Source organism: Osmerus mordax (assembly GCF_038355195.1).
Source record: "Osmerus mordax isolate fOsmMor3 chromosome 21 unlocalized genomic scaffold, fOsmMor3.pri SUPER_21_unloc_2, whole genome shotgun sequence".
In the NCBI taxonomy this organism is placed as follows: domain Eukaryota; kingdom Metazoa; phylum Chordata; class Actinopteri; order Osmeriformes; family Osmeridae; genus Osmerus; species Osmerus mordax.
This window is the reverse complement of record NW_027120395.1, coordinates 74875-93636: the sequence shown is the minus strand read 5'-3', so window position 1 is coordinate 93636 and position 18762 is coordinate 74875. Positions and strand designations below refer to the sequence as shown.

At 45.9% G+C, this 18762-nt stretch overlaps 3 protein-coding genes and 1 long non-coding RNA gene across 4 annotated transcripts; 3 read left to right on the top strand and 1 right to left on the bottom strand.

The window, feature by feature from the left end:
- The first annotated feature begins 416 nt into the window (after positions 1 to 416).
- Positions 417 to 4259, top strand: LOC136938902 (uncharacterized). Its single transcript, XM_067231818.1, has 7 exons — positions 417 to 579; positions 933 to 1009; positions 1287 to 1631; positions 1963 to 2178; positions 2360 to 2719; positions 2824 to 3039; positions 4168 to 4259. Exons 2-7 carry the CDS (start codon positions 955 to 957, stop codon positions 4257 to 4259), a joined length of 1284 nt encoding a protein of 427 aa, XP_067087919.1. The 5' UTR covers positions 417 to 579; positions 933 to 954.
- A 1839-nt stretch (positions 4260 to 6098) lies between these two features.
- On the top strand, positions 6099 to 7909 carry LOC136938907 (uncharacterized). Its single transcript, XR_010875621.1, has 2 exons — positions 6099 to 6269; positions 6430 to 7909. It is a non-coding gene; the product is annotated as an uncharacterized lncRNA (long non-coding RNA).
- A 2160-nt stretch (positions 7910 to 10069) lies between these two features.
- LOC136938901 (G-protein coupled receptor 4-like) lies at positions 10070 to 11295 on the top strand. Its single transcript, XM_067231817.1, has 3 exons — positions 10070 to 10210; positions 10393 to 10632; positions 10750 to 11295. The coding sequence occupies exons 1-3, from the start codon at positions 10070 to 10072 to the stop codon at positions 11293 to 11295; spliced, it is 927 nt and encodes a 308-aa protein (XP_067087918.1).
- Positions 11296 to 17861: 6566 nt separating this feature from the next.
- LOC136938900 (hydroxycarboxylic acid receptor 1-like) lies at positions 17862 to 18714 on the bottom strand. Its single transcript, XM_067231816.1, has 2 exons — positions 18592 to 18714; positions 17862 to 18407 (listed from the first exon to the last, which is right to left on the bottom strand). Exons 1-2 carry the CDS (start codon positions 18712 to 18714, stop codon positions 17862 to 17864), a joined length of 669 nt encoding a protein of 222 aa, XP_067087917.1.
- Between the last annotated feature and the right edge of the window lie 48 nt (positions 18715 to 18762).

Below are 18762 nucleotides of genomic sequence, written 5' to 3'. Positions count from 1 at the left end.
CCCCTTCTCTCACACACACATGCAGTGTTAGAAGTGGCCTACAGGGGGCAGAACAGCATCCTCCTGGTTAGACAGCAGTCTGGGGGCTTGTCTCTGCTCTCTGTGCTTCAGCCACAAGACCACATCCTCATTACAGACCACACCTCTCTTTTCTGTCTCTCTGTTTCCCCTCTCTCACACACACACTCTTTCTCTCTGTTTATCTCTCTTTCTACCCTCATCTCCCCAGCTGTGCCTTTATCCAACCTATGTGTGTGTGTGTGTGTGTGTGTGATAGACCCTGTTTTAAACTATCAACAAAGGCTTGGGCAGCAAGTAAACGTAGCACTTGACTTTTGGGATTATAAAAAGACTAAAGATATTAGACAGCCTTGAATGAGGAAATGGAAAACCATCTTGACAGCATAACGGTCATTCTTGTACAACATGTAAATGTCCTGAAGAGGAAGGAAGCCGTACTCTGAGCTTCTTTACTGTTTATTCTGAGAACTTTGAACCATCAACCACAGACTTCACACTCACTGTTCAGAACATCACACTGCCAGCAAGTCCACCAACCCCACTCCTCCCTTCCTCTCTGTAAGTACCATCGACGTGAACGTGTCTTCTTTTTTTGCGTTATTTCATATGTAATAATTAATTACTTAATTAATTTTGTAGTAAATAGCTGTGTTTGATGTTTTATTCTGTCAACACGAGGCTTGCGTTTACTTTCATGAAGGTTCAGCACTTTCAATGTATTGTAATGAGCTTGTTTGGTGCGAGAGAGCCAATAGCAAATTCCTAAATTGAGAAATTCCCGCCCATTCTGCATCTGATTGGCTGAAGTCCTAGCCCCTCCTCCAGAGTCCTGGGGTTCTAAAGCATGTTGTAGAGGAACACCAAGTATTCAATTATTAGTGTGTTTTGTTGACCTCTGTTGTGTCTGTCAGACCGCAGGGTGGTGATGCAGCTATGGAGTTGAGAACTACAGGAAGTGTGTTTGTGGTCTTCCTCTGCTCTGTGGCAGGTATCTATGACCTTGTTAATCTTTCTTTAAGTTTGACCTTTAACCTTAGTCCTTATTAGAATTATGGTCCAAAGTCTACTTTAACCATCACCAAATAGGTTTATTAATCAAATAATGTAATCAGTTGATACTTGTTGAAAAACACATTATCTAACACTGAGACAAATTAATTTAACATATGTTTATATATTGTTATTCATGAAAATTATGTAATTTCTATTTGAGAAGTAGGTTTGTGCTTCCTCTAATGTGCTGGTGATGTGTGACTGTGTTGCAGTGGTGCTGGGTCAGTACTGGGGAGTGACTTACACCCTCCAGAGTGTCTGTGCCTTGAGAGGCTCATCAGTGGACCTGTCCTGCTCCTATACTTACCCCAGTGATCTCACAGTCACTACAACATTCTGGTTTACCACATGGAAGACTGGTGAACGTCGACAGAACCTGAGACTGGACCCAGAGTATACAGGTCGTGTGCAGTACCGTGGGGATAAGAAGAGAGAAGCAACCCTGACTATCACAGACCTGAGAGAGAGAGATGCTGATGTGTACAAGTTCAGGTTTATAACAGAACAACATGAAGAGACATATACTGGCCACCCAGGAGTCACTCTCTCTGTTACAGGTACAGTTATACTCTCTGTGTTACTCTACTGTCTGTATCTATTCTGAATGTTACTGTTTAGTTATTTTAAAACATTAATATAGAACCTTTATCAACCTCCTAAAGTATCTCCCAGCTGTCTACAACACCTTTATTCCTGATGTGGTCTAACTGCATCTGATCTAAGTGTAGAGCTCAGAAGCCAACAGTAGCTGGAGTGTGTCACTCACTAGTCTCTGCTGTCACTGACAGGGGTGGTGCTGAACATTGTTCTGTACTGAGACTCTGACCTTGTGACCTGAGGACAGGGCTTGTATCACTGTTAGATGACTGCTGTTGTTTCTGACCCCAGGTCTTCAGGTGAAGGTGACTCCTTCTACCTGGGTAGAGAAGATCCTGACCTGTAGCTACACCTGTCCTCTGACTGGTAACCCCTCCTACATCTGGTACAAGAACGGACAACATGTACAACAGGCTTCATCCCAACAGCTCTCTGTCTCCAGTTACTCTCAGGACAGCTACTCCTGTGCTGTAAAAGGCCATGAGGATCTCCGCTCTCCTGCAGTGTGTGAGTCTGGGTCTAACTGCTGTGTTACCACACATCACTACCATGATAACAACTCTTACTACAGTATTTATGTTTCACATCACCTCAGAACAGAATACTTTATCACATATTTTATACCAGTTTAAATCCAGAATGTGCAACACAACATCTTTCTGAGCTGCTGTGTGTCTCTGTGTTCCAGGTGTTGATGATCAGTACTGCAGCAGAGTGACTTACTCCACCAGGAGACTGTGTGTCTTGAAGGGCTCATCAGTGGACATCTCTTGCACCTATTACAGTTATTTAACCGTCACCTCCAGCTTCTGGTTCAGTCCTGGAAGGAGAGATGGATGGAGGGACAGATCTGCACCTGAGGATCTAGCTGGAGACCCAGATTACGCAGGTCGTGTGCAGTACTCTAGAACAGAGAGGAAGTCCTCCACCATGACCATCACACACCTGAGAGAGAGAGACTCAGGAGAGTATCGCTTCACATTCAAGACAAGAGATCCACGATATGACTGGGGGGACAGTTTCTCTGGAACCACTCTGACTGTCACAGGTCATTTCTATATTACAGTATAAGACTCAATTACACTCTGACCTTGTGACCTGAGGACAGGGCTTGTATCACTGTTAGATGACTGCTGTTGTTTCTGACCCCAGGTCTTCAGGTGAAGGTGACTCCTTCTACCTGGGGAGAGAAGACCCTGACCTGTAGCTCCACCTGTCCTCTGCCTGGTAACCCCTCCTACATCTGGTACAAGAACGGACAACATGTACAACAGGCTTCATCCCAACAGCTCTCTGTCTCCAGTAACTATAAGGACAGCTACTCCTGTGCTGTAGAAGGCCATGAGGATCTCCGCTCTCCTGCAGTGTGTGAGTCTGGGTCTAACTGCTGTGTTACCACACATCACTACCATGATAACAACTCTTACTACAGTATTTATGTTTCACATCACCACCAGACAGTATGATTTTCACTTGGTTGCACTTTTATATTTAAGAATTAATATTGTTCAAATGAAAGTCTGAATAAAAAACATAGCATCCTTCTTCACAGACAAGGAATTTGCTTTGGCAGGAAGGTGCAAACAATAAAATGTTAGGTCCCTATATGTTTATTGTTTGCACCTTCCTGCCAAAGGAAATTCCTTGTCTGTGCAAACTTTTATGGCGAATAAATCTCATTCTGATTCTGATTCTTAACCCTGTCTTCTAACTTCAAGCTGTTCTTCTCTTTATTGCCCCAGATAAACCAAGGAATATATCATTGTCAGTCAGTCCCTCTGGTGAAGTAGTGGAGGGCAGTTCAGTGACTCTGACCTGCAGCAGTGATGCTAACCCACCAGTGCAGACATACACCTGGTACCAGGAGAACATCACCTCATCTAAATCATCTGGACAGAGCTACACCATCACTAATATCAGATCTGAGGACAGTGGACAGTATTGGTCTAGAGCTCAGAATGATGTTGGTGACAGTAGTTCACATGGAGTTCTGATCTATGTTTTATGTAAGTATGACACACAATCAGTTCTACGTTTGGACAAATCCATCAACATAATCTATGTTTTATTTGAATTTTTCATATCTCTATGCCTATATGTCTTCTTTCAGACAAACCAAGGAATCTGTCTGTGTCAGTCAGTCCCTCTGGTGAAGTAGTGGAGGGCAGTTCAGTGACTCTGACCTGCAGCAGTGATGCTAACCCACCAGTGCAGACATACACCTGGTACCAGGAGAACATCACCTCATCTAAATCATCTGGACAGAGCTACACCATCACTAACATCAGATCTGAGGACAGTGGAGGATACTACTGTCAGGCTGGGAATACAGTAGGAGCTACAAACTCCTCTGTTGTAATGATCACACTGATCGTTAGAACAGGTAGGAAAATGATACAAATAAATACATATTCACCATGGTTTACTACATTCTAAAGGTTTTTGTCACCATGTGATGTACAGTGCAGGCCTGGTTTCCCCTGTTGTGTTGTTCAGGGATCTCAACAGCTCAGGCTGCCGCAGCAGGAACCACATTCTCTGTTCTCCTGGCCGTCATCCTCCTCTCTGCCTGCCTCCTCTGCAGGTGAGGAAGGGACTGTCTCTAACTGAAATATGATGCCAAAGTTTTCATAAATTCATACAAAATAGATTGTGGACTAATACAGAGCAGTATTTATTTAATTTGTAACCACAAAAGTATTGTAGTTAATAATGATTATTGATGTATTCATTGTGTAGATGTATTTACCTGTAAAGGTGGTACAGTTTTAGTGATTGATATATTTTGTGTGATTTTATGAATTATTTCCATAGGAAGAAAAAGACCAACTGCAGTAATTCTAGGCACCCAGTAGATAATGGACAGGTGCGTGTTTGTGTGTGTGTGTTTGTGCGCACATATAAGTGTTTTGTGTGTTAGTGCTTGTTTGTGGTGTTTTAATTCAACATTACACGTGTGCTTGTTATCAAGCAACGCATACTACAACAGTAATCTCACGTTTATATTATTTATTATTAGGTGTGTTCGACTTCATTCAGCGCCGACAGCCGGCTGACTAGAAGCAGCCAAAGGCATTCACTGCCGTCTGACTTGAAGCAGCCAATGGCATTCACTGCCGTCTGACCTGAAGCAGCCAATGGCATTCACTGCCGTCTGACTTGAAACAGCCAATGGCATTCACTGCTTCAGCCGGCTTCTTTTGTTTTTTTGGGGGCGTTCCTAAGTTTACCCCCTTTCTTAGGCACCATGACAACCGGTGCAGACCATGGGCTATTGGATGGTTCGATGAAATCGGCCCGCAACATGTCAACGATAGCTTCGTCTGCTGCTTCCCTGCGGGCCAGCGGGATACGACGGGGTCGTATTTTAATGGGTCGGGCATTCCCAGTGTCTTGCCCCACCTCCTCCTCCCCCCATGCAAACTCTAGTAGCAGCTGTTTTAACTGGCTCTGTTGGGTCTCATCTAGGCCCTGACAGTTTTTCAGCTGCACAGCTTCGACAGTGTTGATGGTCTCAAATCTGGTCAAAATGTTCCCCCCAATATATTGATATAAAAATATAAATGTGCTACACTATGACAGGCAACCACGCACGCTGTCCGAAATTATCATAAAAAATGAAATTCATCCCCCCCAATGTTGACTCCATGGATACGGCCTTGCATCTTACTATACTAAACCTAGCGGTCACAAGTACTGAGCCTATGCAGGTCACGTGACAAATGATCCAAAGACTGGTACCCGAAAGAAGGAACGAATCGTTCACCTCCCGACCGAGTCTTCGGATCAATGTTTCGTTCTTCTGCCAACCGAGTCTTCGGATCAATGATTCGTTCTTCTGCCAACCGAGTCTTCGGATCAATGATTCGTTCTTCTGCCAACCGAGTCTTCGGATCAATGATTCGTTCTTCTGCCAACCGAGTCTTCGGATCAATGATTCGTTCTTCTGCCAACCGAGTCTTCGGATCAATGATTCGTTCATCTGCCGGCCGTGTGTTCGGGTACCAGTCTTTGGATCATTTGTCACGTGACCTGCATAGGCTCAGTACTTGTGACCGCTAGGTTTAGTATAGTAAGATGCAAGGCCGTATCCATGGAGTCAACATTGGGGGGGATGAATTTCATTTTTTATGATAATTTCGGACAGCGTGCGTGGTTGCCTGTTGTAGCGTAGCACATTTATATTTTTATATCAATATATTGGGGGGGACATTTTGACCAGATATGAATATTGGGGGGGATGTGTCCCCAATATCATGTATGATGATTACGGCCTTGGTAAGACGTGAATGAGATTTGTTCACAAGTGATAATTACAGGTTTTGTTTTTTTAAATCTCGGCCACGAGAAAATGAACGACCCATTCTCTGAGACTACTCGTTACTCCCGAGTCACACTAATGATTCGTTCAAAATGACTACACAGGACACAGACACAGGCCAGCAGGATGACGTCTACTACGCCAGCGTCGAATTCTCTCGCTCCAAGACCCAGGAAGTCCCCCTCTACTCCACCATCCAATCAGTGCAGCCCCAGAACCAGGAAGAGGATGTGCAGTACGCTACTGTGCAGTTCAACCGGTCCAATCCTGCCCCCCGGTGAGCATATCATCACATCAGATGGAACAGGATTGCATTGATACAACATTATTTATCCCGACTGGAAATTCAGTATTCCTACAGGAAAAACACAGAATGTCTGACTCTGTTTTAAATGTGGAACCTAACGGTGTTGACTTTCCTTGTTGTCTGTGTTCAGAGTCGCTGTTCAGACCACCGAGGATCCCTCTGCTCTCTACAGCACCGTCACCAAACCCAAGCGCTGACGTCACTCAAATATGCTCAAACTGCATGAACACAAAGCAACACACACACAATACGACCACACAATCTTTCAAATCAAAAACGTGTTAGTATTGGTTTCTGGGGACTGTTATTTAACGGGGACATGAAAACATGTACCCATAACTCCCCAAAAGTCCTCAGATTCAGTCAAAGTTGTCCAAAAGTGACTTTATGGTCAAAACTTGACATTTAGATTTTTCTAAAAAGTAAAACAATCACTAAAACAAAGTAATAAAACGAAATAAAATGATCTATTAGCTAATGATATTTGGATATTTATTTTGTATTTTTTAGTGTTTTACTGATTTACAAACATTAGTATTTTATTAAATATTTTGTTGTTTCCAGTTTTTCCAGTTTTTTTTTTTTCTTCATATTGTTAATTATCGTCTTTTTTCATCTTTTTTTCCTCATCGCCTCCACACCACCCCTGCTGTCATGGTAACAATGTTGGGTGCCTGAAAAGTCCTGTTTAAGGCAAAATACAACTTTGTCTTTAGTTAAGTTTTTTATTTACTGTAGCTTACATTTCTGTTGACTATTCTGGAAGTCAGAATAGTCATGTTTGCTTTAGTGGACAGAGATCTTGAAATACATTGAATTAAATATGTTATTGTGTTATCTTATCTTGATTTAGAAACATAATGTTTATTGTGCTTAGATCATGCTTGGATTCTGTATCTTATAGATGTTTTTATGATAAAGTATTTTTGGTGAAGTTAATAACTGTTTATTTTGTTAGTTCATGTTTAGTTAGAGTTATCAGTTTTAGACTGTTGACTCTAGACTGTAACAACAGTGATTTTGTGTCATGAACTTAATTGATAGATTAATCAATGAGTTGATCTGTTAATTGATTGATTTATGTATTTAGTATATTTCCCCGATATGTTTGGATTTGTCTCATCTGATACTCAGACTGCAGAAGACGTGTGTCATCAGTTTTCAGATATATTCTGTGTCTTCAGGGTTGATGTTAGTCATTTAGCATTATTTTATTCCCTCAGATGCACTCGTAGAGTATTTCTCCAGTACTCTGCTGTTGTTGTGGGACTGAGAGGACATGCAGAAGCACAAACATTTATGTTGCTGATGTTTTGGAGGACACTGTTCTGGTGTACACTGCTACCATTTTTATTGAACATCGGAAAAGAAAATACTGTAATTTTAATTGATTGATCAAGTGAGTAATTCAGCCTCCCATTCAGTTTTTCCTTACAAGGCAGCTTGAAAACCTTTAAAGTTTACAAGATTTACTTAAGCTAATTTATTGTTGCTGAATATAATAGAATAAGGTAATACAATTTTTCTAACTCTCAAAAGATATTTTTCTACTTGTGTGATGCTGTTTGAATACAATTTTTTTAAACAAAGTTTGATTTGTGTGTGAGAAAGCCTCTTGTCTACTTCCTACAGTTTAACCTGCTTGTTAGGTGGGACAGGTGATGAATGTATCTCAGTGGCTGTAATAACTCCAAAGGAACACTTGTGAGATGAAATAATTACCAGGGAAGAACACGGGTGGTTTATTAACTGCAAGTTCCAGTCTACATGTGTCGTTTGTATTCCAAAAACCACCTGCTGAAGCAAGCTTGATAACATAACATCATTGCTATCAGCGCCACCTAGTGGCTCCTGTAGATAATGATTTGCCTAAGCCACATTACCACAGTGGCGCACGGCCCTCTGGGTGTGAGGCTGTAATGTCTCCAGGCCGCCAGTAGGGGGAGCTCTGGGTGTGAGGCTGTGAGGCTCCTACATCTGGTACAAGAAAGGACAACCTGAACAACAGGCTTCATCCCAACAGCTCTCTGTCTCCAGTAACTCTCAGGACAGCTACTCCTGTGCTGTAAAAGGACATGAGGATCTCCGCTCTCCTGCAGTGTTTGAGTCTGGGTCAACAGTTGAAGTAAATCTAATGCCCCTACAAACCAGATCTAGGCACACTCCAATACTATCATTGTGGTCGCCCCCCCTGCTGGTAGGAGGGTGAAATAAAAGGCAGTACTAGGTTTAAAAAAAAAAATCTTACCTACCACAATTAAGACATTACTTCAAATAAACAATGTTAATTGTTATTTTTGTGTTAATTTATAAGAGTTCAGGTTGGATAGGTTTTGTACCCCCAGCCCACAATCTTAAATCACAGTGTTTATAACCCCTTTGTTTTGGTATTTGTTATGTGGAGGCTATATTATGTTGTCTTTAACTTAAGTGTTACTATTAAATTTAGGGATGCACCGATACCGATATCAACTCTCTCCCCATCTCTTTCCCTCTTTTTGACTCCTTCTCCCCCTTTCCCCCTCTCCCCTATCTCTGATACCAGGTGTGTTGAGTAACCAGGTGTGTTGAGTAACCAGGTGTGTTGAGTAACCAGGTGTGTTGAGTAACCTCCCCCCCCAACACAACCTTGTGACCATTTCACGGGACCTACCCGGCAACATTACACAACGACATGACCGCAGCAGAGCGGTCGTTCTGATCACCTGTTGTATGTTGTCCGACCGAGAGCTCCACGTCCCAGCGGAACCTCTCCCCGCCTCGCCGAACGTACCGCCGCAGAGAACTGAACACATTAGTAAGAGCTTGCTCCATATTTCTCATGTTTGTTGTCAGTGCCGAGTGGCTCTGCCTTGCATCACCTGTTTGTCAGCTCTCCCTTACATCAGGGGAAGCCACACTTTAGTGGTGCGAGAGGGAGGTGAACTTGCCCTGCAGCAAAGATCTGAGATCAGTTACGTCGTTGTCTCATCCGTCTCTGACTATCAGCGATGTGAAGCCTAATCTGACCTTAGACCAGCGCCACCAGTGTAAGCCCCTCAAACCAATAGCGATGGAGAGGTTACGAATAATTGAGAAAGCACCGACAACCAAGCTCAGGCCCTGCCTACCTAACAACCCCCCCTCCTCCTCCTCACCACCAACACCAACCGTCCAATCCCAGAACATCTCTCTCTGGCATCACCCTCCTCTATTTGGCCACGCCGTCCAATCACATCCCTGCGCTGTGGCCACCTCAAAGGGGGCGGCCATCTTGGATGGATGCTCAGCAGACCGGCTCCTCCAATCAGATCGTCCGTCCTATGGAAGCTCGCTGCTGGTCCCAGGTGAGCGTCTAGAAGTAGCGCGGGCCCCTGTGAGACGGCTGTGTGGAGAAGAGGGTCGCTTTAGGAACGCACGCTCTCTCAGGAGGAAACACACGTCTTCTACGGGAACCAGAGAGACTGGCGGTGACAACCGGAGTGGACTGAGGAGAGAGGCAGTGTGTGGGGTACGACTCCCCTCAGGTAAGAGCCTTTAGGGTCCCTCTGATCTTCCTTCAGACACGCCTGTGGTGTCCAGGTCCAAGACGGGTTTCATGTTGGGTTGATATGGACGTAGTGTAGAGTCTTCCTGCATTCGGCTCATGGGATGTGAGGTGTTAGGGTGTCTTGGTTCCAAATGTCCAGTGTGGTGTAGCTGGTGGCTAGCGGGGAGTGTTGACTGCCCAGTAAAGTAAATAAAAACATCTCTGTCTCTCCCTCTCTCTCCTCCTGAACCCATCTTCCAGGATGAGTTATTCCAACGTGACGGCGGTCGACCCGTCTCTGAACTCCACGACCCTGGATACTTCAGGAATCCGACCCCTCTGGTACTTGCTGGACATATGTGAGCCCTCCCCGTACGCATTTGTGTTCTACTTTGGCGTCAAGGTGAGGCCCTCAGCCCGTCTGCTTATCTGCCTGCCTGCCTGCCTGTCTGCCTGTCTGCCCGTCCGTCTGGACATCTGCCCACGCCTCAGCCAATCTCATGTTTTTAATGCATTTTACGATCCGTCCATACATCCCTCCTCTAGTTTTTCTTCCTCCTTCTCCTCCTCCTTCCCCCTCCTCAGGTCTTCAACCTGGCGATCGGCACGCCCCTGAACTTGATGGTCATCTGGCTGATCGCCCGCAGCAAAAAGAGCGACTCGTCCACGTCGGACATCTTCATCATCAACCTGGCCATCCTGGACGCCTACTTCTGCCTCATGACCCCCATCGAGATGGTCAACCGGTTGGTCCTGCAAAACGACGGCTTGTGGTTCTTCCAGCACTTCGCCTATGGGGTCAAGGATACCGCTCCTGTCTTCCTGGTGAGCAGGAACTCCAGGAGGGTGGAGGGGATGAGGGGAGGGAGGGATGAATGGTTGAACAGATGGATGCATGGATGAAAGAGCACATGATGACATCATTCCCCCCCCCCTCCCCAGGTGTGCATCTGCATGGACCGCTACGTCGCCGTGGTCCACCCCGTCCTCTTCACCGGCATCCGTGACAACAAGATCCGCGCTGCCGTCTCCGTGGTGGCGTGGTCCCTCATCCTGGCGTTCGGCCTCACCAAGAGCATCCTGGGACCGATGAGCGTCAACGAGGTCTTCAGCGGCCTCATCCTCTTCAGCTTCGCCCTCATGATCTTCTGCAACATCTCCGTCGTCTGGGCGCTGAGGCGCTCCGTGGCCGGCAAGGAGGTCATGCACCCCGTGAAGAAGAAAGCCTTGAAGATGGTGCTGACCCTGCTGAGCATCATCATCTTCAACTACCTCCCCGCCGTAGCTCTCATGCCCTTCTACTCCTACTTCACCATGGCCCAGTTCCGCTGCCAAGTAGCCACTAGCGTCTTTTCCCTCATGGACCTGAGCAGCAGCATCGAGCCCCTGCTCTACGTGACCAAGATGGACCGGCCGGCCTGGATGGGGGAGGGGGCATGTTGCGGGCTGTTCGCCCCCGTCAAGAAGCCCCAGGAGCTGAAGGGGTGATGGGGGTGGGGGGGGGGGTTGGGTGGAGGGTAAAGAGGTGGGATGACTGAGGTAAGGAGGGGATGGAGAGAGAAAGTAAAAGAGAGAGAGAAAGCAAAAGAGAGAGAGAGAGAAGTGTGTGTTCCCCCCACACATCAGGATTTCTGATCTTGAATATTTACGATTCGCGATCGAGGCGACCGAGCAGATTCGGTCACTCTTGACACACCTCACACCAAGGGAAAATCTGATCAAATAATCTGCAGAACCATCAAGATAATCGGGACATTACCGAGGATTGACGGTAGGGGCGAAATCGGCCCGATTATCCTGTGGTGTGTCCCCAGCATAAGGGTTAAGGACACCTCTTAATTAAACCCCAGAGGGACCAATCAGAGGCTGGCTAGAGCCTCGTTAGGAGCCAATTAAGGGCAGCACGGAGCCTCGTTAAGGAGAGAACAGATGGGCTCAATTCAATGCTGTTGATAATAACACGGTTAAACTAGTATAGAAAACCACTATAACCAGGATGACGGTGATGTTTAGGTAGCAAGTTATGACTCTGGAGTAGTCTACATTAAGGCATATAATAGTAGATTAATGGCAGCCTTTCTTGGAAACAGTGGAATTTAGAATAACTACAGAGCGATTTGGATCTTTCTTGATTGGAGACAATTAAAACCTGTTGCCGGTCCTGAAACGCCTGCGTGCCAGTACCTAGCGATTCGAATATTTACGATTGGAGAGTGTCAAGATGGCCGCTACACTCTGCCCTTTCGATTGACACCTTGTTTGACCCAATAGGAGCTTCCATGCCCTGGTGACAGCCCTCTAAAGCCAACTAGGTCTGTGCGTCCTGCCCCCTCCCTGCCCCCCCCCCCCCCCCCCCACACACACACACACACACACACACACTCGTTCTAAACAAATTTCTCAAACTGGCTTTGACTGGCTCTGAAATGAGCTTGTTAGCCTTGTAACTAAGGAAATGCTGCAAACGTTAATACCCAACATGATAGGTATCTGTGGAAACTTCAAAATAAATGTCCCTGGCGCAACATGCATGACAGAAGCAGTGTTCTTTGTGCGTCAAATCAGCACTCCAATGTGTTCATGCTTCAGTTTTTGTGTTTCAGCAATACAAATGGGGGATTTAGCTATAATATATGATAGTTCTAAGTACCACCTTACATTAGAGATAACAATTATGAAAAATAATACCTTTTTATCCTAAGTATTTGACCTTGGTTACAAAGGGTAATTTTGTAGTCTCCAAAAGGTCCTTTTAGAAAACGCCTGGATGTACTCTTATAAAAACATGTGTCAAATATGAATATATTGTGGTATTATGTTTGACTTTTGACCTACCACCTCTAGGCCTCTTCAGGCCTCTGTTTTCAAAACAAAATCTAGCCGGAAATAGAAACTTTCACTTTCCTTGTGTTCAAGCTTCTATTACTCAACACCAGTAGGACTGACAAGGGTCCTGACAACAGTGGAAATAACTTCAGAGTGTCACCTTTCAAAAGAGACCACAGTCATGCATGTACTCCAAATGGTTCAAGAACAGCTTTCAATTTACTTTGGGTATGCTGTATAGGCGTTTTCAGGCACATTTAACGGGAGTCTTAAGAGGCTAACACAGTACATTTTAGTGGTGTTAGTCTGGTAAAGATATTATATATTGTGTACGTAATGTATCGTAATGATTGTCTTTGTATGTGCATTGTGATAATAAAAATAAAATACCAAATCAGCTGAGATTTCATACAAGTAATACATTACAAAAAACATCAAATTGTTTAATAAATTGAACTTGAAAAAAATATAAACTTGTCCATATATATTGGGTGAGGAACTTGTCTTACTTGGAATAATTTCGGCGCTTCCAGAAGCTTCAGTCCAGCAACTCACAAGGCCTCCTCTGCTGTTGTCCTATTCTGCACACACACACATACTGTTCATAATCCCTGAGTCTCCTGACTGTCATTTGACAATCTTTCAAAAGTGCTAAATAATCAGATCAATACATACATGTAATTCGTGACATGATTGAGTGCATCTTCTTATACATATATTTGTTTACCATGTGTACTTACAAAATAATGACCAACAAACAAAATAAAAGCACTTTACCTTTCATTGCTTTCTGTGTCTTATACTGTGCAGTCTTACACATGATAACAGGTGTGTTGAGTAAACTAACCCCACCACCCCCCCACCCCACAACCTTATGACCTACCCGGCATTACACAACGACATGACCGCAGCAGAGATGTCGTTCTGATTGCCTGTTGTATGTTTGCCGACCGAGAGCTCCAAGTCCCAGGTGAACCTCGCCCCGCCTCGCCGAACTTAAATCCCAACCTGCAGAGACTCGTTGAATGCAATTACTAATGCATTAGTAAGATCTCGTGTGGCAGAGCTTGTATGGCAAGATGCTGTTGCATGTTTTGGCCTCCAGAAGGCGCTGTAATACCAGGGATAATGCAGTTTCATGACAGTTAGGAAGAAACAAAGCTAAGCTTGACACAGTTGTCGAGAGAGAGAGCGAAAGGAAGCAGTCGCTGCTTGTGAACTGAGCTGTTATACGTGTGAAGTGTGAATAAATGAAGACAACCTTTCCCAGCACACTGTTGAGAGTTTTACTTTCTTCAATTGTGCAACAAAATTGGTGCCCGAACAGGGACTCAACTTGATGCAAAAAGACGTCTGACGAAAGAAAAGAAGAAACTTTGGAACACGCAAAATGGAGCTGGAGCAGCTACAGGATCAGCTAACGGAGCTACTGTGTCGGCTAAAGATTGAACAGCTAAAAGAAGTGTGTATCCAAGCCAAAGTTTCACCAGATAAGGAGAGGAGGCACACGTTGATCCAAGCAATTAATGAGACAGTGGATACAGCTTTTGAAGAGGAGGAACATGACGTAGTAGAGAGATTTGTGCAAGAGTTGTTAGCTACAGCTAAGCGCTTGAGAGAAACCGCGCCCAAATCAAAGATGGATGTACAAAATGACAAGGAGCTACAAAGGCTACAAAAACAGTATGCTGAAATGCAGTTGGATTTCCAGAAGTCGACCAAAATGCTCGAGGACTGAGTCGGCTTCGGGAGAAAATTAACAGGATGCCTAGCCCACCAGAGCTTCCATTCCCCAGAGCCCCTGAAGTGGTTATCAGACGTGAGTTTCGAATTTATGGCCAGATAGGTGAGCTGGGGCAGAAAGATAAGTTATCGTACACTAATCTCTTGCACCAAATAGACTCTGGAAAACGTAAGGGCCACAGTGATTTAGAAATTGTTGAAGCTGCAGAAAAGCTGCTACACCAGCCTCAGTTTATGTGATATGCTGGAAGCTGAAAGTAATTTGACACTGGTGCATTTGAAGACGATTCTCAAAGCCCATTTCAAAGAAAACAGTACTACAGATATGTTCCACAGACTCGTTAACATAACTCAAGATGCAAAAGAATCCCCTCAGAACGTTCTTTTTCGTGCAGTTTTACGTCTTGCCGATAGCGAAGGCCGATTGTGCCAATACGTCTAAGTTAACGGCCGTTTTTAACGTCTGTACACGTTTTGACGTAAGTACACGGCCGTTTTTAACCCGTTAAGGAGTAGCGTTGCACATATGTGATCGTTAGAAAGCGGGCCCCACAGCGTTTTGAACGCTGTGGGGCCCGCCACATTTTGAACATTCCAACTGACTATTTTCCGATAGACAAAAAAACTATATAGCTTTGCTCACACGTGCTAGTGCTGGTGTGAGCATCTCTCCAGAGCAGAGAAATAGCTAGACACAGGGAGAGAAAGAAACAGGGATGAAGCAATGAAGAGAGAAAGAGATGGTATTTACATGAGCTTGTCTAGTCTGATACCAGGGTCATCGTGGCCCAGGTCCAGTTCCTCCAGGTGTCCGGTGTTTAAACGCAAAGCACACACCAGGAAGCCACAACCATTCTTTGTCTCATCACAACCAGACTGCTCCCAACCTAGAGAGAAAGAGAGAGAGGGAGAGGGGGAGAGAAAGAGGGGGAGAGAGGGGGTGGAGAGAAAAAGAGCCGTTGAAAGAGACTCTTTATTGTCCTGTTTTTAAGGAAATTTGTTTCCAGTTTCTACAGAGCCTCACATAAACGCGTAGATAACATAGATACAAAATACACCAACATTTAACGACATGGCACATACTTAAAGGGAGACGGAGAGAGAGAAAGAGAGAGAGAGAAAGAAGAGCGAGCGTGGAAGAGAGAGAAAAAGAACAGCAAAAAAATCAAAAGGGGACGGAAGTTAAACGAAAACGAGTTGTTGCTTCTGCTACACCTCATATCAACAACAACAGGTTACAATCACAAAGCCATGCTGGGGGGGAACAGGCATGTTGACTGAGCACCAAGACCTCTCAAACCAGGATTCACCTGAGCGTTCGTACGTTGCAGCTGGCGCCCCCTAGCTGTACGCACAGGTGCTGCACTCCACAGTCTCCTAGGCGGTTGGAGTTGAGATCCAACTCCTTCAGCCTTGAGTTAGAAGACTTCAGGACTGAAGCTGCAGTCGTACACACAGCCCCCGTGAGGCCTGTCCAACCTATGCAATATACACGCAAACATTAACAGAGTTTCTTAACACATCGCCTGACACATCGCCTCTTGCTAACCAATCCAAATACATTGCCAATGGCCATTACCACCAAGTACGATACAAGTACAGACCTGGTTCATGATATGTTACTCATGATTTATCATAAAAGTTTAATGAAAAAACAAACATGGTAAGATGTCAGGTGGCTCTACTCACAGGACAGTTTTGTACCGATTTAGGAGTGGCATTAGTCTCGAGTGGCCCTGGGGATGCGTTGTGGGCCTTCAAGTCAAAGACGTCACACGGTTGACTGGAAACGGTCAATGTGTAGGCCAGGACAGAGCACTGTGGGGCGGTCAGTTCATTCCAACGTCCTTTAGCGAGCACTTCTGTCTGTAGCGTGTCATCGTTCAGCTCATTCAGGCAGTGGATCATGTTGATCAGTCTCTCTGGATTTAGATTCTCCTTTTTTGCTGATCCTGGACGGGGATCCTCTCTGATCTTGCTATTGATGTAAGCAATTGATTTTTTTCTCTGTGTCGTCGAGGCTCCCTGGGGTTCCTTTCACCGGAGTCAGAAGGCTTCCGACGCCCCGCCGGCCCTCACCTTCCTGGGGGAAGACCCTTGGCACGCCGGCCTCTTCTCCAGGATCGTGCGTGGCGAGGAGCAGCAGTGGAGGGTGTGAGAGGACCGGGGCCACGTGGCGTTCCTCACGCCCTTCCCCAACTCCCCCGGGCTCACCGTGATCGTCCCCCGCCGACCTCTGACCTCCGACATACTCCGACTCCAAGAGGGGGATTACACGGAGCTTGTTCTGGCAACCCGGAAGGTGTCTCTGCTCCTGGAGGAGGGGTTGGGGGCGTGGGGGGTGGGGCTGATCTTCGAGGGGTTTGAGATTGACTATGCCCACGCCAAGTTGATCCTGCTGATAGCACCTCCAGCAGGAGAGGAGGCGGGCCCCATCGCCAGCCTGCCTCCACCCCGGTTCTACCCCGTCTATCCTGGGTACATAAGCTCCGAGGATGGGCCTGAGGCCAGCCCGGAAAGCCTGAAAGAGCTACAGGTTAGAATCACGCAGGCTTGAGAGACAGCTTGAACTACTGTGGCGGTTGGTGTGAGGATTCCGTAAGCGTGGACTGAAGTTTCTGGAAGCGCCAAAATTATTCCAATTAAGACAAGTTCCTCACCCGATATATATGGACAAGTTTATATTTTTTTCCAAGTTAAATTTATTAAATAATTTTATGTTTTTTGTCATTCATTACTTGTATGAAATCTCAGCTGATTTGGTATTTTATTTTTATTATCACAATGCACATACAAAGACAATCATTACGATACATTACGTACACAATATATAATAGCTTTACCAGACTAACACCACTGAACTGTACTGTGTTGGTTGTCTCCAATCAAGATGGACAGAACATTGAAAAATAAACAAAAACAATGAAAGATCCAAATAGCTTTGTAGTTACTCTAAATTCCACTGTTTCCAAGAAAGGCTGCCATTAATCTACTATTATATGCCTTAATGTAGACTACTCCTGAGTCATAACTTGCTACCTAAACATCACCGTCATCCTGGTTATAGTGGTTTTCTATACTAGTTCAACCGTGTTATTATCAATGGCATTGAATTGAGCCCATCTGTTCTCCTTAACGAGGCTCCGTGCTGCCCTTAATTGGCTCCTAACGAGGCTCTAGCCAGCCTCTGATTGGTCCCTCTGGGGTTTAATTAAGAGGTGTCCTTAATGAGAAGTTAAGTGGTTATTTAGTGTGGCTATATTCAAAACGTTTCCCCATGCATTAGCTAATATGCTGCAGAGAGATGGGACGACTGCGAACAATGTGTTTGCACAACCAGTCTCTCTTTTACTTTCTCTCTCTTACTTTCTCTCTCTCTCTTACTTTCTCTCTCTCTCTTTTACTTTCTCTCTCCACCCCCTCCTTACCTCAGTCATCCCATCTCTTTCCCCTCCACCTCCACCCAACCCCCCACCCCCCCCCCATCACGCCTTCACCTCCTGGGGCTTCTTGACGGGGGCGAACAGCCCGCAGCACCCCCCCTCCCCCATCCAGGCCGGCCGGTCCATCTTGGTCACGTAGAGCAAGGGCTCGATGCTGCTGCTCAGGTCCATGATGGAAAAGACGCTGGGGCTGACCCGGCAGCGGAAGTGGGCCACGGTGAAGTAGGAGTAGAAGGGGATGAGGGCCACGGGGGGGAGGTAGTTGAAGACGATGATGCTCAGCAGGGTCAGCACCATCTTCAAGGCTTTCTTCTTCACGGGTTGCATGACTTCCTTGCCCGCCACGGAGCGCCTCAGCGCCCAGACGACGGAGATGTTGCAGAAGATCATGAGGGCGAAGCTGAAGAGGATGAGGCCGCTGAAGATCTCGTTTACGCTCATCACTCCCAGGATGCTCTTGGTGAGGCCGTACGCCAGGATGAGGGACCACGCCACCACGGAGACGGCAGCGCGGATCTTGTTGTTGCGGATGCCGGTGAAGAGGACGGGCTGGACCACGGCGACGTAGCGGTCCATGCAGATGCACACCTGGGGAGGGGGGGATTATGTCTTTTCCATCCATGCATACATCCATGCATCCATCTGTTCAACCATTCATCCATCCCTCCCCCCCTCCACCCTCCCCTCCACCCTCCTGGAGTAAAATGCATAAAAAACATGAGATTAGCTTAAGTGTGGGCAGATGTCCAGACGGACGGGCTGAGGGCCTCACCTTGATGCTGTAGTAGAACACAAACGCGTACGGGGAGGGCTCACATATGTACAGCTGGTACCAGAGGGGTCGGACTCCTGAAGTATCCAGGGCCGTGGAGTTCAGAGACGGGTCGACCGCCATCACGTTGGAATAACTCATCCTGGAAGATGGGTTCAGGAGGAGAGAGAG